This window comes from Patiria miniata, unplaced genomic scaffold (genome assembly GCF_015706575.1).
Source record: "Patiria miniata isolate m_02_andy unplaced genomic scaffold, ASM1570657v1 HiC_scaffold_3, whole genome shotgun sequence".
NCBI lineage: Eukaryota > Metazoa > Echinodermata > Asteroidea > Valvatida > Asterinidae > Patiria > Patiria miniata.
In genome coordinates, this window is record NW_024037069.1 from 21,108,352 (window position 1) to 21,130,818 (window position 22,467).

A 22,467-nucleotide genomic window follows, 5' to 3' on the forward strand; every position below is an offset into this window, starting at 1 on the left:
TATTCTTCATTTTCGCGTGTCCTTATAATTTTCTCGACGGCCAACCAAAACTACGTCTTAAACCACATGCCTTTCTTTCAAATGAGAACAAACTTGGTTTCAGTTTTGACTGCTTGTCTCTTATTAATATTTAAGGTTTCTGTTATATTCACCGCACACAATCGACCGTTACAAATTAGCATACAAACGGAGTTTTTTGACAATGCGACACCACACCCCTGTCTCTGTAATGGATGACGCCGCCACTGCGACGAGTTGATAAAGGGCGCCCACGTCCGATAACGTTTGGACGCCATTTTGCATTTCACGCAGTGGCAATGTTTCGTATCCTCCAAGGTTTGTACAATTTTTGCTCATATTCTCCCTAAGTACATCATTCAGTTTTTGCAGCATAATTAGTGAGACAATGTGAGTATCTCTGCATTACCTTTGGTGCAAAATTTTCATAGCAAATGGTGATTTGGGAAGATAATGTTTGCGGTCATTTAGCCCGTTTTGTTTTGGCGACGGTTCCCCCCGGTCAAAGGGCGCAGTAAGAAATGGGGGTGCCAGTCCCGTTTTGTAGAAAGTCGCGTTGTAACTTTTATGCCAAATGTTGTTTTCGCTACCAAGATGCTTCGTTTTGAGTAGGGGAGGGGTTTTGTATGGGAAAGTTTTTACTTTGGAACGTCCATTTTAAGAGCTAGATTTCACACAAAAAGTAAAATGCTGGAAAGTGGGCCTACATACATGATGAACAGATGAAAACATGTTAGCATATGGCATTTAATATGCATCATGGTTGATTTTTTTGGTCTCATTATGTGCAACCCTGTGTTTAATAGCTCCATGGTTCAACAAACAGCACAACAACTAATTAACTAGCAGGCCTAGTTATGCTAGTTGATGTTTATTATCCTAGTTTCTTTAGCCCTAGTGTTTTGAAGTAACCAGAATTGGATTTTATTCCCTTCAAATCAGATTTTTTTGGTAAAGTAGTTTTAATTTATATGTACTCTTTTTCAGCACTGTCTTTATAAACTCACTAAAATTGAAAGTTCTAAACTTTTGTTTATGTGAAAGTGAAACTCTCTAAAAAAAATTAATTTTACCAATCCAACCATCCTTTTGAATAAGAGTTGAAAGTCTTATCTTTTGTACTTTTGAAGCTTGTTTGTATAAAAAAAAAACATTTGAATCAGAGATCAGCTATGTAAGGCCAAAAAAACCTACGTCTGCTTCCGGATTCCCTACCTACCCTATTCTGACAGCCCCTACCCTAATATTTTTATGGGAAAAATGAGGAAAAAAAACACCAACCAATAACCATCAATTTCTACCTTTTACCCTTGACTACACGCAGACACCTCCCTATGATCATACACACAAAAAATTCCCTATCTGCCTACCCTATTCTCGAATGCCATGTAATCTGCAGCAGAACTACTTTTTTTTTGGCCTAACCATTAATTTGCAGTGAAGTAATCCTATTCCTGGAATGGATAGGATCAGTAACAAGTCGTCTTCAGTCCCACCAACATCAACTTTTGCATGTTCATTGTAAATACATATCAAGTTTCCTTTTATTGCAAGTCTCGTTTCACTGCCTCTAGTCATGTTATTAACCTCAACACTTAAACAATCTTTCCTTCATCCCCATAAAAAATCCTGGACAAAAAAAAAGAAACCTTCAGCCCTTCCATCCATCCCCCTAATTTGGATTTGTAACTGACGAGGTATTTTTCGTTGTAAATATTTTCAGCTCTCGGAGTCTTCAGTATTGAAGCTTGTCCAAGATCTTCCCTTCTGGGCTTGTGACACATTTGACCCACGACACTGTGTTCATCATGGATCAAGATTCATCAGGTACAGTGTGTATAATAAGTCACGCAATAAAAGGGACAGCAGTGTTTTTGGGAGTGTCGCAAGCGCGCTGCATAGTTTTATACATGTACATGTATTCAGTGTCCATGTGAGTCTTATATTGTTTATCATCAATTCAGTCATCACTAGGCCTGGGCAAGTAGTGTTTTTTTTTTACTCGAGTACTTGCAAAAAAAATTACTCACGAGTAGTTCACCGAATTCCTGTAAAAGCAGAAAAATTACGTACGTACATATGTACGACGAAAAGTAACCACACATATTCTTCAGCGCTGAGATATCCTTAATGGATCCCGCATGAAACAAAACAAGTAGACATAGAAGCATGCAGTGGTACACCATAATTGGGGATACTTGAGCTCTGCAGCAATTTTCAAACAGCTGTGGAAAAAAATGGACGTTAATGGGTTGGACGTTATCTGGCATTTTAGAGGGCAGTTTTCATAATACTGTACACGGTTGCATTTTGGTCTGTCCGCAGCCTCCATAAAACTGCCATAGAAAAAATACAAAAGGGTTTCATCAATCTTTTCTTCATCCTTCATACTCAGATGAGGAGGATGTCTTCTCCTGCGGTCGCTGCAAGGAGAACTTCTCCAGTATGGAGAGTTTCATGGAGCACAAGAAAAGCCAGTCATGTCGCAAGGCCAGGCATCGCCCCATGGAAAGCCAACAGCAGAAACAGTCTCCACCCTCTGGAATGCCAATCAGCTTATCTGGTGAGAATGTTGATACAAAGCATTTGCGAGGCGGTAACAGGGTATTTAGCTTGTTTACTTAAACTTTGACTTTGGAATTAATTGCTTTTATTAGATGGAAATAAAATAATACACTGTGATATTTGAGGCAAAGTATCAACTTGTCATTAGCAAAGACTGAAAGGAATTACATGTATGCTGATTTCATCAATTGTTCTGTCATCAATCAATCCAATTTTCAACCTGGGGGATGTTCACTAGCATGCCAGTTTGTATCCTGATCCGAACATACATGTACATGTGATTGTTTAATTCTTCCATGTTGAGTACTTGTCTTGAGCTACTTTCACGAGGTAGTACATGTATTTTAATGACTCAACTTTCAGCAGCACACGTTGGACCTAACAAAGAACCAGAAGTAGTCGATACAGTGAAGTTTCATTTCAAAAATTACTCATTATAAATTAAAGGTATTAATTTGTATGACAAAAGGCAGCTTTAAAATGATGAATACAATTTGAGCAACATTTAAATAATGGTTGAAATATTGGTAAATAATGGTTGAAGTTGAAATATTTGTAGTGGATGTCACTTATTTCTTACAAGTTTATAAACAATTCATCTGTGTTCCTAAATATTATGACTGTATTTAAGACAGTCACTGTTGTTTAATAAACATGTATGTTTTCATTATTTTTTTGCAGGACGAGTAGCAGAGGACAGTATCCAAGAAACTATTCAGGAATCGACATCGTCCATGGACGCTCAAGAAAGTGGTCTAAATCCAGTTCTTGCAGCCAGCGATCCAGAGTACAGTCCTCAGTCCTCCGTTGCAAGACTTCAGGATGTCCTCACTATGCTCCAGGGAGGGCAGCAGGTGGTTCAGTTGGATATATCCTCGGGAGGCTCAGAGCCTCAAGACGGTCAATCGTTGATGCATGTCTTTGAGAGGATTTTGACATCTAGTCAAAATGCAAATCTCCCCGCAGCAAGTGCAGGCACAGTAAACCAAAGCAGTGTTGATGGTGATACTGCTGACAATTTACCTGCCCAAGAGATGCCAAGGTCTGATTTGTCTGACATCCCAAGCACATCGAGAGAAAGTGAGGACATTACTAGTGAAACGGTGCTTACAGTTCCCGCTGAAGGTGAATCGCTCGGGGAGGAAGATTCAATCCAGGCTGGTGCTGGACTCGGGCAAAAAGCTATACCAGGAGAAAGAAACAATGGGTCTGGAAGTGTTGCATGCAGTATGGAAGAGCGCCCAAGACAAAAGCAAAGATCGGGAAGACAGCGGCTGCCCAGAGGTACAGAGAGCAAGGATGGAAGCACAGAAAGGCAAGAAGTGCAGGCAGAATCATCTTTTCTGTCGAAAATCCCAGCAGAACATGTGGATACCACTGAGGTCGTGATGTGTAAGTTTTGCACAGAGACTATGACCAATGGTGACGACCTCTTCAGCCATTACATGGAGGTCCACAAGATGAAAAGCGGGGCCGCGCTGGAGTTTCTCCGACAATCTGCTTTCAAGAAAAGGCGGGGCAGGGGCAGGCCACCCAAGAGACTCGCTGGAAAAAGGTGCAAGCCCATATGCTGTCCTCACTGCGGTGTTTCCTTCAACAGCAAAACCCTGTGTGCCGCCCACATCAGGAAACACCACCGGGACAAGGGGACGTCATCAGCTTCCAAAGCAACAGATTTTCCTTCTGGAAGACGGCGTAAGTGTTCTCGATGTGGCTTTCAAACAACCACTGCCAAAGGCTTGACTGCTCATATACATAGCAGTCATAGCAACAAGGCCCAGAAAGTAGCCAAGGTTTCAGAAACCATCTCGATTAAGACCACACAGTCAGAAAGCAAACCGAAAACACAGAGGGGGCGAAAACAACTTAGGAGACCAAAAGAAGATGTTGTAACAATAGAGCAGGATGTGTTTAGTGACGATATTAACAGTTGTGATGTTGATGATAATCATCAAGAAGAAGCAGAGGATGATGAAGAACATGAAATGGAGGATGGGCAAGAAACAAATAATGCTTCTGGCAAAGCACAAGTGAAATGCCCAGAGTGCAACAAGAAGATGTGCCAGCAAGGACTGAAGCGTCATCAGGTACGGTGCGTCAATAAGAACCGTTATATCTGCCCTCTGTGCCAGCACAAATCCAGAGAGTCCTACGACCACACAGTCCATGTGGACAACCACAAATTATGGGTGAAAACTCAGGCTAGCTGGCTTGATGATAAATCCACAGGATCTAAACCAGAAGCCACAGTTACAACTGAAGCAGCAGCATCATGCATAGACATCACCCCTCCACTGGTTCCCATGGATTCTAACTCCATTCAGAGTGATGCCGATAAAGTTGACTATGCTACCACTGTGGATCTTGATACTTTGGACCTGATCACCCAAATCCAAGGTGAGAGTAATCTACTACAACAGAACCAACTGCTACTGGCTTCAGGAAGTTCAAGACATGCAGAACAAGACTTGCAGAAATCTGAGATGTCTGGTGTTTCATTGTTACCCGAAGGAGCTGATACAGACACTGGGGAAACTCATGTGTCTCCCTCGGTCGAGCAGGAGCCAAAGTGCATTGATGGAGGCGACAAAAAGCTGAACCCTAGGGATCTAAAGTGCAAGATTTGCTACACCTGGTTCAGTCGCACCAGCCTTCCCAAGCACATGCTTCAGGTGCACAGTTTGGTCAAGCGCTTCCAGTGCCGGGAGACATCCTGTAAGTTGATCTTCGCCAAGCTGGAGGACTTTAAGACCCACGTGGCTTCTCACTCGACAGAGAACATGTTCCGGTGCGGCTGCCGGGGCTGCGTGAAGCGCCGGCTGATCACACCGGAGACCATGGACAACCTGCGCAAGGAGAAGATGAGAGACTATTACAAACACATGAGCCACAAGTGCAGCAAGTGCTGGGTCAAGTTCCCCAGCCAGGGCAGCCTGGACAGGCACATGAAACGAGAGAGCCACATCCACCCTTGTAACGTCTGTGGCAAGATCCAAGTCAGCAAGCGGCAGCTCCGAATGCACATGGTCACCCACCAAGCAGAGCGAGCCTACCTCTGTGAAGTCTGTGGCCAGAACTTCAAGACCAAAAGGGACCTCAACAAGCATACCTTCTCCCACAACAACATCCGGCCCTACCAGTGCCCCAACTGTGCCAAATGCTTCAGCTTCCGGAACAAGATGAACAGGCACATGGTGACTGTACACTCGGCCACGAAGCCTTATACCTGCGACTGGCCCGGCTGCGACAAGGCTTTCTCTCGCAAGGATAAACTTGCAGACCACTACAAGACCCATCTGGTCTCGTACCCCTTCAAGTGCCAGTACTGCACCAAGGGCTTCTACCGCAAGGATAACCTGAAAGATCATGAGATACTCCACACCAGAGAGTTCCCCTTCCGCTGCGTGGACTGCAACAGAGGCTTCATGAGACCCAAGATCCTGGAGCGGCACCGTCTGACGGACCACGCTGCAGTGACCACCCAGATCACTCTCCAAGCAAGCATCACGCAGGACGCACAATCAGACTCCCCTGCCCAATCCATCAGCTATGTGCTGTGTGAGCCGTACGTCTACGCCAACATTGACCAGTTGACCTCCTTCCAAGACAACGTTCAGGAGGCTGATGTTCAGTTGATGCAGGGACAGCGTGCGACGATTGAAGCTATTCAGAATGCTGCAGCTGCTGTGATAGGGAATGGACAGGCCCAATTTCAAATAGATCATGGTTTCTGATCTATTTCCAGTTATTACCCTAGGTACATAACAATGTTATAATACATTATTGTCAGTGAAAAGTGTTCTATATAATTTCACAACTGCCACAGTACATAATTTCAAAATTATAATTACATGTTCATGTTGTATTTGAAAATCTTACCAAGAGATTACATTTTCAGCATTTCGAAAACCATTTATGATATGCCAAAAACGTTCAATCATCATTGTTAATTTGTTTTTTTTAAAAGGGTATCGAGAAAGTTTCTTGACAGAGAAAGTTGATAAGATTTGGATTTTTTTAAAAGCTGAAGAACAAAATACTATTTTCTGTATTCCACGACTGTCCCAAAGTGCTTGGAGAAAGAAACGTGGCAATTAGTTTTGCAGTGACATGGCTTGGAACTTGACTTTCATTTTACGCTTGATACAGTGGTGTTATTAATCAAATGATTTGAAATCAGTAGGAATCAAGCTTTTTGGTCAACTGAAGTGTCGTCTCAGTTTTATTTATTTCGAGAAACTGTTTACTATTTACAAAATTACTCCAAATATATCGTACACGTTTGGATTTACTAATTCAATACATGTACACATGAATGAATGCGTCATATTAATGTTCATATACAGTGTAAATCTGTACAAATACAATTTATTGCGTGGAAATACAGAGAATGAAGACAGAGAAAGTATACCAGCACAACTAAAAGGAGAAATCAATATTCAATGAAAAGTTACACGAAAATTTCGCAAGAATTGAAAATACATTTTGCAACCATTTCTTTATTTTCGTAACCCCCATTATTCTTTTATTTTATCAATCTACAAAATGTATATTATTTTCAGAATTTTGTTCAAAAGCTTCCGAAATTAACAAAGTTTGTTAAACCAATCCAATTTTCAATGCATACACAATAAATATAACTGGTGAATTAGGCATATGCATACAAAGAAAAATTCCAAGTAGGCTATTTACAAAAAATAGCAATAAATACGTTGCATATCGGAGAGTATATTTTAACATGGATTGTCTGTACTTGACTCAAAGTATACAAGACAAAAGGCACAATATTTAAAATAGTTTTAACGTCACAAGATCACCGAGAGAAATTGCAAGAATCGCAAATTGCATCCAAGTCAAAATAAAAGTCGGGTTACGAGTAGGCCGTGCCAAAATCTCTTGTCTAGAGCTTCCGTCACTAGGGGAGAATGCAGAATTAAACATGTGGTAACTTGAGGTTTACCGCAAGGTTTACAGCGAGGTTTACCACGAGGTTTACCCGAGGTTTACTGCGCGGTTTACCACGAGGTTTACCCGAGGTTTACTGCGAGGTTTACCATGAGGTTTTACAGGTTGACTGGGGGTTCAACCTCAAGGTACTGCCTCTTTTCATTTGCATTCTCCCCAACTACATGGGAACATGCTCACAACAGATGGAGTCATAGCTCTGGAGGCCTGCTACAGACACAGCCATATACGATGGATACAAAATGAGAGCTTCAGATGCAGCTTGGCACTGGAACAGCAGTTGTCAATTGACTTGAGACTGGCTGACGCGTCCGACTTGTGAGTAACTTGTGAGTGGCTTGTGACGACTAGTACTCATTTACTCATTTACAACTCTGTATAATGCTGTAAGAGTCTTCTATAGTATATTTCAGACCATGCATATTCAACAAATTGCATACACATTCCTGCACGTTCATGTAGCAAAGACAAAGTTCCGAATACTTTTGCCAACGTTTTGGTCTAAGACTGAATTTCAATGTTTGTTCCCTTAATGCTGTTGGTGCCTGAGAAGCGCAGTCAAGCACCCACGGCAGTCGAGGGTGCTATTAACCAAACAAATCACATCCAGTCTGTGAAACTTTTGCACTTGGACCCCAGAAATTCGAAGCACACACCTTGCGTGCAGATTAGCTTGAATGTAGCGCACTTCAGATATGTTCAGAATTTCTCGGTCAAAATTTCCAAGACTGGATTTGAATCTGACAGATGTTGCTAGCCCCTTCTACCCCTGTGACTGCTTGATTGTGCTTGTCGGGAATCAGGACTGGCAGCATTAACCCTAACCTTCCCATCTCCTCCAAAATCCTCCTTGTAAAATGGAGGATTTTGCAGGATTGGCAAAAAATGCGTGGCTGATTTTGGAGGATGCACTGTGTCAACTTCAGGGTCTTGGGCAGGAACCTTGCGTTAGGCCTAGATTGTACTTGAAATCCTCCGCACTGCCCAAGGATGTCACTGGCTCTGCCTCAACATATTGACAGTGATTGCTGGAGCATTTTGCAGGATTGAAGCAGTGGTCACCCCTCCAAGGACCACATTCAAAAAATAATGGAGGATTTGGCAGGATTGAGGTTGCATCCTAGCAAAAATGCCTAGGGAGTTGGGGTTAAGGAACTAAAATCCAAATCCAATCTTGACGAATCAGTCTCGGGTTCTGAAGTTTCTAGGGCAGCTTTTTCTCCACCGATGTCACCCTGAATCAGTGCGTCTCATCTTTGACCCCCAACCTCTCATCTTGACCCCCGACCTCAGCGACAACTTCCTCCTCATTGGAGTGATGGTGGTGATGATCCCGGACCGTCGTGTCCTGCTGGAGTAACAGGGTGGTTCCCGCAGTGCCGTTCTCCTCGACCACTGCTATCTGAATCTGACCAGATTGGGTGATGTTGATCTGGCCTTCCTGCAAGTGGATGCTATCCTGTGGGATCCGTACCTTTACAATGATTGAGAAAGGATGCAACTTTAACAATTCAATAACTTGTCAAATTAGGTTTTGCCCCTCACCGACGTTTTAAACACTGTATATTCAGAGTGAAAGTTGTATACCTCCAGAGTGAAAGTTGGAAAAAATCACTCGGGTGGGACTCGAACCCACGACCTCCTACTTTCTGAAGGGCAAAACTTAATTTGATTTATATCACCCCGACGCAAAAATTCCATCTTTCAATAACTTGTGTTATTAAGACTAGGATAGATATTCGGTGCCTACCCAAAAATGTCGGATTTTTTTATATATTGGGTTTTGCCCTTAACCTATGTAATTTCATATACGAGAGCTTGCAAGAAAAGCTCACAAGCTTTACTCGGCTGGGATTCGAACCCACAACCGACCACCAAGCTTGCAGTTGTCGGCTGGTTAGTCTGAATCTGACGTATCAGCTGGTTTTATGAGCTTTATAACCATCTTTGCAGATTCTGCCACTACCACCGTAAAAGTGCAGCTCAACTACAAGGGCGGATCCAGAACAACATTTTTCGGGGGGACCGAAAAAGTAGGTCCAAAATTTACAGCATTGGTTTCGGTGCCCACTAAGCGCTTAAGGGACCCCAACAATTCTGTGGTGCGATCTGAGGCAATTTCTGACCACTCTAACCAAATTTGTTTGAGGAAAAGATGGTGGTGTACGCAGTGCCTGCCTAAATTGAGATTTAAAAAAAAAGATTTCATGGGGGGGGGGGGGGTTATGGCCTTTATGTTGACATTTTTAGACCTGTTCCACCCTAATTCTGATGATCAGATTGTTGTTGATCGCCCTCATCAGTTCAACAGTCCCAGTGAACCTTGCATTCATTTCAGAAGGCCATCCGAGAGTCTTGTCAAACCCAAACTATACCAAAGATTTGAATTAAATACATAAACGTTCAGCATGAAACAGTTAGGAGTTTGCTGGGTCCAAAGATCGATTGTTGTCATCATTAATTTGCCAGTCTAATAAAACTTGCCAGTCTGAAAACAAAATGTATTTGGGGTGACCTGAGCCCCAATACTCTTTTCTTCGGCGAGACTTTGGAATACCAGTTTAAAATGGCGTTACCTTTTTGAGGATGTTGCCACCCTCATGGTTCTCTTGCCCCTCCTCTTGGGGGAGTTCTGCTAAGTGGGTGTTGTCCATTGCCAGCTCCACGTGCACCTGGGTGGGGCGGGGGTTACTGCCCTCGTCTGAGCTGTGAGAGTCATTCATGGCGTCCTGACTGTCTACATACTGTTAGGGAGTATCAAAACAAGAAATTGGGCAATTGCAAGGAATTACGAACCTTCAAAAAGGAAATTATCCAAATGCCACAAATGAAACATGAATAGCATTCTGAAGTTTATTATCTGTATTTTAGTGAAATATAGTTTATTTCAAACAATGTTCAACAGTTCAGCTGTTGCTTTTAACTGAAAATTAATAATTAAGTGCTAAAAAGAAAATTAATTTGTCTGTGTACGTCCAACACCATGGTGTATCAAGCCGATTTCTTCTACAGCAAAAAAGTTGGACGAATAGTTTTTGTTGTTACAAAAATCATTACAGTAACTAACTGAGTTAAAACCCGCTTTATGATTCCAACGTTTATTATGCACACTGTTTAATTGTCCAAAAAGTGTGTCCGACATTAATGGTTCCATTTTTCAAAATCGAAACCAAATAATCGATACATCCATCGATTAAAGGGAATAAACATCATTTGCTTTTGCTGTAATTTCAGAAATGGATGGAATTGGGGGGGTGGAAATATATAGCAAATATAGTTACACTGACTTTTTAGAGGTTTAGGGTTTGAATATGCTATAAAAACCAAGAAAAACAATCATTTTCCTGTAGTCTGGTTCCCTGACTCCATATAAGAAGAAACAGAGAAGTTTACATACAATGGGGAATTGTAAGGTCAGGGAACCAGTCTAGCTGGCTTGTACCCGTTCATAGGTGTGTAATCGATTGCAAACAAGTGCGATGGTCAATTGGGGCCAGTATTTGAAAAAAAGCCAGTTTTTTCCAACGCTGGTCGGCAGATCAGCGTTGAAAATTGATACAAAAATACCACTTTTCTTGAAAATGACAGTATACCAGGTGCCATGATTTTACAGGATGCTTTACACTGTCATTCACTAACAGTCCAGCAAGGTATTTCAAAATGATTTGGTAGTTTTATTTTTTGATGTTTGCAAATGTTGTATTTTCCCTTTAAGCTCTTAAGACTCACCCTGTAGGCAATCATCTGGTCATTCTCCGGCGTGCCCGTCTTGTAACCGAATGCCTTGACAGTCAGGGGCAAGCCCCGTTGCTTGCGGCGGAAGGCGGTGCGGCACTTGGAGTCGATGTTCATCCGGATGCGGTGCCACTCTGGGTCAGAGATGGCAAAATGTTTGATGAGGTGACCTTTGGGGGGGGGAAAAAATAGAAACAAAAATCACTAGAAGGGTTCCACATTACAAAAGTTTGTCCTGAAGAGGCAAATTCTAGGGGTGAAATTGGGGGGGGGAAATTTAAAATCCACGGAATAATCGACTGAGGGTTTGAGGGTAGCCGAGGGTCCCACAGCAATGTAGGGTATATGGTATGTGTTTGTATCTGCCTAGAGGCACCGCTTACAATACCCCAAAACACCTTAATGGTAAAAGCTCTGGATATTCCAGGTTTCAAAAGGGATTCCTGACATCAGGAAAAGTCCCGACAAAAAATCCTAAAATCAGGAAAAATCCTGACAAATTTCACCCTGAATTCCTCACTGTTTGAGACAAGCATTCCAGAGTGGCGCCAAATGAAAAACATTTGGAGCGACTCCAGTCGACACAAAAATGGACTCTGGTTTTAGTGAGACAAACTTCATGCATTCATTTTTCTATTAACTAGACTGTGAAGTCGTTCCAAATGATTACAACTCACATCTGAGTCCGTAGATCATGAGCGGGTCGAGCTGCCTCTTGCCGTGCTTGCCCGTTCCGGACAAGTTGGATGTGGCCTGCGTCTCGCGATCAAAGAGGAAGTCTAGCAGCTTGAGGGCGCACTTCTCCGGCGTTTTGGAGGTCTGCATCACGTGCAGCATGTCACTGGGGGGGGGGGGGGGGGCAATGCAATCAAAACAGTTTAATTAACTGTTGCTCTACCACACTCTCCAATGCACTGTCTTTAAATGTATACCACAGTACCTACACTTATGTTCAGATTTCAGAACTCACTGGCAATAAACAGACCAGGGCCCCCAGGGAGAACAGTTCTCAGATAACTGAAGGGGCTACCCTGGTAAAGTAAAACGTCAATCAATCAATCAAAAGTAAGGGTTTTGTAACCTGAGCATTACTTTTCTGCTTGATGCCGACAGTTCCGTCGCGGGGCAAGCAAATCGCGGGTCGACCTGTGGGCAGCCTTAGGGGGACAGAACTCATTGCCAAAAAAAACAGACCAAAGTCAGTAGAAAACTCCTCATGCCCTCCAAATTCCTCCAGATCAGCACCTGTGCTGGACAGCAGAATTGCCCATAATGACATCCCTATTCACTCCAGAATTAGCAAAAGAGTAACAATTGAAAGCCATCAAAAATTGGCCAGAGATACAGCACAGGAGATCAAAATTGGCACATTGTTTTTGGACATTTTATCCCTTTCGGGAAGGTTCAAGACAGGACTTACGTGGGTGATATGCCACATCTGACTCGGCACTCTAAATTGGCCTCATCTCCCAACCAGGAACCATTTGGAAAGTCATCTGAGAAGAAACATTAAAAATCATTCTTCTTAAAGATTGTCCCAAATATTGAATCTACTGTGGTGTAGTACACATATATTGACTAGCAGTGAGGGCACTAGTACACACCATGTCCTCTGCGGTCTTGAGAATGACCACAGATAGGTCCTTTTTTCAGAAGGGGGGGGGGGGGTCAGCTTGTCTTTGTCCCAAAACTTTGAGTAGCCACTCACATACACAATTAACCCTAACCTCACCTAAAGGTACAAAATACTACTTGTAGTAAACTGTAGCATGAAAAACTTCAGCATAAAAGTGTGCACAACACTCATAGTATTCTGTAGTACTCAGTTCTTTTATTAATGGCTAGGACGTTAGGGTTAAAGCACTGATTAACACATCTATCAAACAAGTGTCAATCAGTTTTTACGACAGCTCTTTGAATTAGAGGTAGATTTTGGAAATTAGAAGTAAATTTTGTAAATTGAGGTAATATCCTAATTCAGTATTGCCAATTTTGCTTAAATGTAGAGGTAAAATGGAAGTAAAATTTACAGGAAATACATACAAATATGTCATTGCTTTCACAGTGTTGGAATTCAGGTTACAGACTCTTTGCTATCTTTTAAGGTCTACTCGTACCTCTATGGAACAAAAGCAAAGATGGCTGCCATGCCAAGAATCTATTGAGGAATGATCCTTTGCCAAACCAAAAAAGCCTTTCGTGAGTCTGGTGCTGGATCTTACCTTCTGTATTCAGCGTGATCAGGGTCACATTCCGATTGAGGTTTCTCTGAAGTCGAGACGCTTTGGGAGATGAAATCTCCTTATGTTCCTCTGTGAAGTAAAAAAAACAAAAACACTGAAACATTCACTGCCACCGATTTTTTTTGGGCAGAAAACGGAAGGGATTAAACAAAAAAGCTCACCTTCAAATCTTTTTGGGAAACGTAGTGTCTGCACAAAGAGATATCAGCATTGGAAATTAAATAATTTATGTAATAGTTTTTGGTTGCAAGCATAATATACAGCTTTAGACTGTAGTTTTTCAATTACAACTGCAGACCCTAATTCTTTAGCAATATTTTGGACAGAAACTTGAATCAGTCATTTTCAGTGAACATCCGCAACATAACATAAATATATGATGAACCAAGAAACTGCTTTCATAAATTTATGGTTGAAATGGAATTTATGATTTCCTGAAATGGAAAACCCACATTTAAGAAATTGAAAATCGGTGGCCCTACACTTTGTATGTGTTTACAACAATTTCAGATAAATTGAATTTTTTTTTTTTTTTAAGAAACAAGCATGACAATTATGAAAAAAATACAGCAATGAAATGGTTACCTACCCTCTGATGGTATCCCGACGACAACTGCATTATTAAGAGAGAGATCCCCATTAGTTTCGCTGCAATGAAAAGGCAAACACATCAACTATTGGGTTATGCTTATTCATAATGATACAAAATATGGTTACAGGAGCTAATCATAATGTCAAGTTATACCATTGCAGACTGGCACATCAGAGTTGCACAAAACCAAATTTACCAAAAGAAATTTGAGTAAGTAGTGAACAAGTTGAACCTTTGAAACAGTTAAAAGCGACTACATTAAAAGACCGACTGTCGCGGTCTTTCCAAACAACTCAAAGAGTCTTCTAGTCAATGGCAAAGTAATACATAAAGTTTTGTCTGAAATCAAAGTCTATTTGGGAATGGCCTGATTTGCTCCTTAATAGTTTTTGGTTTGGCCCGACTCTGGAAGTGTTTTCCTTGATGTGAATACATTTTTACTATTATTTGAACAACCAAAACCATTTTACACGTAAACCTCAATTTTTGGAAGAATGAAACTGGAGTGAATCCAAAGAATGATTTGTTTTCTAAAAAACAATGGTTTCGAAGTTTGTCTGAACTCTGAAAAGTGTCGAGATTTGAACCTGCGACCACCATTCTGCAGGACTGAGGTTAAATTTTGCTCCAGTAAATTTTGTTTGCTCAACTTTACACTTTACACTTTACGCTAAGTTTCCCTTGGTGACTCATTGGAGACTGAAAATGGCAAACAGAACATTCCTTACATGACCGTCTCGTTGTCCTTCATTTTGGCCAGGGCTCGGGACACGGTCAAGTTGAGACTGTCCACCTTGCGTCCCATCTTAATGCAGGTGCTTTGCAAGCTGGTCAACTGTCTCTCCATGCTGTCCAATCGCCGGCAGATTGTATCATTCATATTGAAGAGAATTGCCTTCAAAGAAAGAAAAGCGGGTCTTGAATGTTTTAAAAGGAGAGAACAGAATCGGTCTACAGAAGAGAAGAAAATCCAAAGCATCTAACCTTGATGCTGTCCTCCCCTGCAGATCTTGCATTCTCATCGTCCAGTCTTTGTCTCTTGTTCATGGGCCCTTCATCATCAAGGTTCCCTGTACAAAAAGCAGGAATAAAAAATCGGAAATGAAATAAGCCATTTTTCTTTCATTCCCTTCTTAAACAAAACTCCCCCCACATATCCCCCGCTCTGCAACTTAGAAGTGTTGAAGTACAGTCCAGCAAAAGTCCTCACGAGGCCATCACAAGTCTATATCTTCCTCGATCACCCAAAAACATTTTGAAGGATTTTTAGGGGGAAAAACACAAAACTTAAGGATTTGGGGGGGTTAGGGTAAAATTTCCAGGAGCAGTATTAACCTTGGTTGAGAATGGTTGGAACCTCTGGTATCTCCTCGACATCCATTTGGAGTATGCTTTCATCACTTGTCTCCCCTGCTTTTATTGATGCCATTCTTCATGTGGAACGGATCAGACGTCTTTCTGCAGTCTCTGTGAGAAATAAATGTATGGAGAATCAGGGATACGATAACTTTTCCAGTGGGGTGTCTCTTCTGCCATTTATCTGAGCAAACTTGAATCATAGACCTTATGGCAAGTATCACTCGAGTGATTTTGCACAATGGCTCCAACACACTGTGGGAATGGAAAAAAAGGGCAATATCTGTGCCTTTTCTCTTCCTTGTTTAAATCTATTGTTAAAATTCACTCAAACGGTATTTGCGATAAGGCTTATCAATGGTGATTGGTTTTTCAATGCCACAGTCCAAGAGATGCGTCTCATTTTACCTTGATTTTAAACATGATTTAAATACGAATTATAAAATGTATAGGCCTAATTCAACTTTTTATTGAAGTTGATTTCATTTGTTTTCTTAGTAATTCGTGGCTTTGGAAGATTTTTTTAAAAAGGCAAACAAAGTCCGAGAACCATTCGGTTGATAGCCTGGTTCCATGAGCCAAAGATCCCAACATTGAATATTGTCAGGCATTTCAGGCCAGGGATCCAGACGATCAACTGCTGTAATGACTGCGTTTTCAAAAACCAGTCAAAGGCCTACACAATTTACAATATTTTCGAAACAATACATTAGGTTGCAAATTCAAACCAACCTAAGCCTAGTTCTTTGGCCTACAGTCAATGACAGTACATTCTTAACATTAAATGTATCGGTCAAAAAATGAGAAACTTTGCCATAAAAATTCGCCAACCGGCCTACCACCTACATCATGGCCTAACTGCTGTTAATTCTGGGCGCGTTCGTTCGCTCTGCGCCATCGGTCGATCGCGTTACGTTATCAGTCGTTCATGAAGCTATCGTGGATTCGGAAAAAATGTTGCAACCTGACGCCACTTCAACAGTTGTGTACAAAGTCTATGGAGAGTCCAGATAATTTTCAAAGTATTTCCCAAATTGGAAATGTTTCTCAGTCCCAGATTCATGACCTTTATCATCATTTTTGCAATGACTGAGGGCGGCTTCATTCATTGAGATGATAGGCTTAATAATATGAAGAAAAAAGTGGCATCATCATCAGGTTGCAACATTCATGACATGTTTCCATCATCCATGGATTCCGCTGCCACCAGTCGAACACCTTCATGACCTTTTCTTTCTAATTCACAAGTCTGGAGGATTTTTATTTTAAAACATGTTAAAGGTAAGTAAAGTCCGAGATATCCTACAGAATCGACAAGTCGCGCAACGCGATTGGCCAATCGCGCAGACCGACCGATTGCGCGCGCCCATGCATTCCCCCTACTTCATACGTGTACTTCAGCATGCAGCTCAGTCGCCGACGCTTCACACACTGCACTGGCACTGCATTGACATTGTCTTGGACTTGGTCTACGAACAATTTCGTGGTCACAACACAATGATCATCAAATACCACTCCTTTATGCCAGCAACATTTCAACATTTCCACCACTCAAAATAACCTTTAACACTGACTTGTTACTTCTTTGGAAAGTTAACGAAGTTTTACCCAAGTTTGCGACCAAACTTCGCGGTATTCTCGGCGAAATCCCGTCGAGGACGAAACCCCGGATTTTACGATAGACGGCGATAATGGCGTTCCTTCTCGCGAGAATGTTCGTTGGATCGATGAATGGTTCCCGGTCTCTTCGTTGTCTTTTATACCTTTGGGGGTGAGGGAACCAGCCAAGATGAGTGGTCTGGAAAATACGTCGATCAACGTACAAAGTAATATACTCCGATCAACGGATATTCAATAGTTACATATATGTTTATGTACACAGGCAATAACGATCGCAGGATTATCCCCCGATTGAGAGATGAAAGAACGTTGACTGCAAATCGCGATAGACGCCCTCAACGGTTCATGTGTTCCTGATAATGAAGTGATAATTCACACGAAAACACAGTCACTCGACTCGCAGATGCGGAAGGAAGTCTCGAGATGGAGGGATCGCGTCTTGAACATTTTGAAAAGCCACCTCGTGCTGACTCCAAAAGTACTCTTATCTGTGGTCGGTGTAAGCAGGAATATGATACACTGACTGCGTTTCTAAAACATCGAGCCTACCGTAAGTGAAAAATCTCCACGACGAGTACGAAGATGAACTAAATGTCAGATGAACTGATGAAGACGTCTGGTTGCCAAAATATGCCAGCTGCTTGCACAAATAATGCAACAATAAACATTTACATATTGAGCCGGAAAAATTCGAATATTTTCAATTATCAATAAGATTAAAACAGGCAGTCGCTTTTTTTTCCCATGATGTATGCCTAGTTGTTTAAAATAAAGAGATTTTTTTCAGATGCATTTAAAGTCATTTTAAAAAATTTATTTAATAGGCATGATAGGGCCTATTATTGTTTTAACCGTTATGTATTTATTTAATTTTTTTTCTCTCTCTCTCTCTCTCTTTTCAGATGTAGATGAAAACGGCAAACATTACTGTGAATTATGTCAAGCAGTGTTCTCCTCCAAAACATCAGCACTGGAACATTACACCAGTCATCACCAAGTCGTCTTTGGTGAAGATGAAAAAGACACCGAAGCAGCAGGCAATAAAGCCTATAGAATAATTGAGGTCGGGGAGACGGACAGTGAGATCATTGCCGTCATAGCCGATCCAGACACAGAGCATGTCGACGAAGAGACTGAGAAAGTCTACAACGAGTTAGTCCAGAAGAAGTTGCCCGAAACGGCCACCGACGATTACCTGCGGTATGGCATGAACTACAAGTTTGCGATGGAGGTGGTCCAAGTGGAGAGGCCAAAGTTCAGTTTCGGCAAAACGGTGCTGAATTGTCTGTTTTGCCTGCTGCAGGCCAACGACATCATGGTGCTGTCCAGACACATGTTCAACAGTCACAAAAGCTTTGTGAACAACGAGAGAGTGGATGAGTATGAACGGGTTTTCTTGGAGAACCAGCAGAGAGAGAAGGGGAAGAAGTATGCAGGGCAGGTTTTGACTTTGAGCAGGTATTGGAAGATCAGTCGTGAAGACTTAGAGGAGCAGCCGAAGCAGCGAACTTGCCGAGTGAGGACGAAGTACAGACGCAAGCTGCAGCCGACGGCTTTCCCCTGCCCGACGTGTGGTAAGGAGTTCAAGCAGGGACGGCTGAGGCGAGTTCACATGGAGACTCATCGGACTGAGAAGAACTTCTTATGCGATGAGTGTGGCAAAGCCTTCAAGTCCCGCACCCGGCTGACGGCCCACCGCAAGTCCCACAAGGAGAAGATCTTCAAGTGTCCGCAGTGCGACTTCCAGTCTAAACTCCATAGCGCCATCCACGCCCACCGTCAGGTGCACAGCCAGGGCTGCGTGCTGTGCCACATCTGCGGCTCGGCCTACACGGACCGCTCCACCCTAACCAAGCACATGGCCGTGCACTCCATGGATCGGCCGTACCCCTGTGCCTACCCCGGCTGCACGTGGCGTTTCAAGACCGAAGCACTGTGCCGAGCCCACTTCCGCGCCCACACAAGCAAGGGACGCTACAAGTGCGAAGTCTGCCACTACCTCTTCCGCCACAAGCATCATCTGCAAAGACACCTGGTTTCAGTTCACAGAATGGAGATTATTAAACACCAACAGCTCAGGCCAGATGTTGGGATCCTCCCAGCCAACGAGGAGCCACCTGTTCCTCTTGAGGGCGGGGCTAGTGATATGCAAATGATCCAGGTGGTACTTAATCAACAGGTACATCAGGAGGTCGTTAGTACAGACATGCAGGGTATTCAGGTCTTCAAATTATTCACGACCTGATTGTCTGTATTAAAACCACGTTACATCATGCGGAACACTGCCTACGTTTATTTGATTCATGGTTTGGAACTTATGACTTCTAAAATAGTGTTTTTACTTTTGAAATCCAGCCCTGTTTGTGTGGGGGAAAATGGGTAGATGACCAATTGAATGACTCCTCATATAAACCTCTTCAAGGCTTTCTCAATTTGCTTTTCATGAGGGCTGTTTCTGTACAAAAAAGTTATGTTATCCAAGTAGAATTCCACTGTATGTAGCGAGCATGGCTGTACCCAGACTGGACCTCGAGTGCAGAAAAACATGCACAACTATATCTGGCCGACTTCACTCACCCTTTAGCTGACAAAATTCTCCAAAATGTTCATAGAGGCAAAGACAAGGTCCTCAGTAAATCAACAGCCATGTTTGAGCTCTCAATTCAATATTTTAAAGAAGACCTTTCTTCAAAAATTTGCACTTGAGAGTGATGCATAGTGAACTCAATTTGAAGCCTAAGACTAGACTGGTACATATCCAACTTATTGAAAATATTTACCATTCAGTAGTCTGGTGGCATGACTGGAGAAAATGTGTAGAAGTAGAGACTAGGTACCAGATGTTTCTTTTGACTCAGTTGATTGATGCAGTACTAAAGGGGTGTTGGTTTTGGGTTTTTTTCGTTTTTTTTACTATCTTAAGTTTTGGGACTCTCATACACAGTACTGACTTTACAAATTTTCAGACTAGCTTGTACCTACCATTGTTTTGGCTATAATTACCATCCCCTTCCCTTCGGCATGCAAAGTTTGTGTACAATTATATCAAGCAGTAGTTGGGGTTAGGGTTAAGAACAACCATACTGGACGTGTAATTTTTATTCCCAGGACAAATGGGCTAAGTCATGAATAATTCAGTATTTCGATCAGGCCAGTATGTTTATTCATGAGAACAATATCAACAGCACTGTTGTTATTTAGCGAACCAGTTACATAAAGCATTTTAAAGATCGCTTGTCGTCCAGCTACCACACAGTAGAATAGTGGATAGCGAGATGAGCTATGGATACAAAGATCTCTGGTTCGAATCCATGTCATTGTTCATTTTCATCAACTATTTTTCTTCTCTAAATTTATCGTTGAGATAATTTTAATTGGAGGGAAAAAGAGAACGAGAACCTAAGTATCTTGCAATAATTCAAAGGAAAAACTGAATTATGCTTGACTTGGCCCCAACACTCCTAGGAAAAAAAATACACATACTGGACACTCTATTGTGCACTGATTGTATTCATCGTAGAAAAGTTATACCATATGAGCCGATTTTTACTAGATACATCCGTCGTATTGGTGTCCGAAAATATGTATTTTCTTTAACATCCATGGGAATAAATTCATTCAAGTGATGTACAGTATATACGACCACAAAATGTATTTTTGTAAATTATTTTAATAAAAGACCAAATGATTACACAAGTTCAACCCGCACTAAGGACAGACTTTACAAGATGAAATATATTCCATTAACGCATTTATTACATTAAAAAAAGAACCATAGTCACCACCAAATTAACCCTTCAATATAATATTTACAAATGTATACACTAATACAGCTGCTTTTAACATCTCGGTTCTGAGGCAAAAGTCCTGGGTACGACAATAGAAAAGTGTCAAGTATTTCAAAACACCAGCATGTCAGAAATAAAGTTTGACAATCCAAAAATAAAGTCTAATTTTTGTCTGTTGTTGTTAATAGTTTCATACTGAAATAAAAAATAAAGTAGAGGCCCTATGTTTTGGTCCTGCATGAAAAGACCATTTTTTTGCCTCTAAGAAAAGCCTTACAGAAGTTACAGGTAAAAAGACCGAAATATTAGGCATTCTAATTTTTTTCAGAATGTGTACATTTTAGCTTAATCCAGTCACAAAGCAATTTGCAGTATCATTTTTTTTTCATTTTTGTGGTTTCTTCCTTCATTTTCTTAATCTTTTCACAGTAATATTTTTTTCGTTTTCATGTTTTTCAGTGTTAAATTGTCGAACATGATCTGAAAGCCCTCATTTTCTTTCTCTGAAAAGTTAATCAAAATTTTAAGTACACACACATGGATTCCGCAACTGGATTCCGTTTCTAAAACAAGCAAAAAACTGCCCGTGGCACATTTTCTTAATCTTTACTGACTGATTTCTTCTGAATGAAACCATTTCAGGCAGAATAACTTCACAAGGTGTTTGGTACCAGTCCTATCATCGCTTTGTACAAGGATTTTGTCGTTAAATTGATGGATACGTTTCTGGGTAATTGCAAATGTTCCAACATGCCTTTAATTTGAGCTTTTGTCTTCTCGAAATCATAACCAAGAAAAATCGATTAACACAAATTTGTTTCATATCCCACTCGGCTCATAGAACACAGAAAACGTAGTGAGTCTTGGTTCCGTCTGGGTTCCGTATGCCACTCGGCCTTCGGCGTAATGGCATACAGGAGACCGACCCACACTCACATTTGTATCCTTGTGGAGACATTACTTTGTTCTCGTGTACTTAAGTTTTCGAGTTCGAAAATGTAGTTTCAAAATGCTCTTATTTTAACCAGAATTAATTTCCCTGGCTGAAATTTGGACTTAATATCCCTTTCCTAAAACTCTTCCGTTTGCGACGGATCAACATAGCTTGGAAATTCCTAGTTTTTGAGTAAAATCCATATATCTATTTCGTGAAAACCTTGTGGGGAAGTATTCATCTATAGAAATTGCCCTGTGGAGACGTATACAATCTTTTGTTCCCTATTGTACACACGTCTCCACAAGGATACAAATTTCAGCACACAGACACACTTCAGTATACTGTGTTCCACTTACACTTGTGGGATTACTAATAATGGCCATTACCAAACACCACACTGTTTAACAAGCAATGTCCGAGTATCAAAATGGTCAGAATAACATTATACATGTACATCATTGGCTTTTGCTGTAATTTTCAGAAATGAACTATTTGAGGGGTTAGTATAATAGATCAAATATTGTTACACTCACATGTTTGAAGTTTTGTGTTCGAAAATGCTGGAAAAACCAAGAAAACAAAACTGTTCAAGTAGTCTGGTTCCCTGACTCCACTAAATATAAAATGGATCAATTTACAGATGCCGGA

General features: G+C 41.4%; 3 protein-coding genes across 5 annotated transcripts; 2 read left to right on the forward strand and 1 right to left on the reverse strand.

The window, feature by feature from the left end:
- Positions 1–243: 243 nt before the first annotated feature.
- LOC119737622 (zinc finger protein 91-like) lies at positions 244–6,836 on the forward strand. Of its 2 annotated transcripts, none has more exons than XM_038212085.1 (4): positions 244–336; positions 1,742–1,845; positions 2,414–2,581; positions 3,265–6,836. In XM_038212085.1, exons 2-4 carry the CDS (start codon positions 1,827–1,829, stop codon positions 6,315–6,317), a joined length of 3,240 nt encoding a protein of 1,079 aa, XP_038068013.1. In that variant the 5' UTR covers positions 244–336; positions 1,742–1,826; the 3' UTR covers positions 6,318–6,836. The 2 variants fall into 2 exon arrangements, with proteins under 2 accessions (XP_038068013.1, XP_038068014.1); XM_038212086.1 differs by having other exon boundaries at positions 336–408.
- Positions 6,837–7,140: 304 nt separating this feature from the next.
- Positions 7,141–17,198, reverse strand: LOC119737625 (protein BANP-like). Of its 2 annotated transcripts, none has more exons than XM_038212092.1 (11): positions 17,049–17,198; positions 15,454–15,585; positions 15,103–15,188; positions 14,847–15,013; positions 14,116–14,174; positions 13,506–13,595; positions 12,704–12,779; positions 11,961–12,124; positions 11,278–11,453; positions 10,125–10,292; positions 7,141–9,022 (listed from the first exon to the last, which is right to left on the reverse strand). In XM_038212092.1, exons 2-11 carry the CDS (start codon positions 15,545–15,547, stop codon positions 8,789–8,791), a joined length of 1,314 nt encoding a protein of 437 aa, XP_038068020.1. In that variant the 5' UTR covers positions 15,548–15,585; positions 17,049–17,198; the 3' UTR covers positions 7,141–8,788. The 2 variants fall into 2 exon arrangements, with proteins under 2 accessions (XP_038068020.1, XP_038068019.1); XM_038212091.1 differs by having other exon boundaries at positions 17,083–17,197.
- Positions 17,199–17,428: 230 nt separating this feature from the next.
- On the forward strand, positions 17,429–19,354 carry LOC119737624 (zinc finger protein 90-like). The gene is made up of 2 exons (XM_038212090.1): positions 17,429–17,644; positions 17,997–19,354. The coding sequence occupies exons 1-2, from the start codon at positions 17,518–17,520 to the stop codon at positions 19,337–19,339; spliced, it is 1,470 nt and encodes a 489-aa protein (XP_038068018.1). The 5' UTR covers positions 17,429–17,517; the 3' UTR covers positions 19,340–19,354.
- Positions 19,355–22,467: the final 3,113 nt, after the last annotated feature.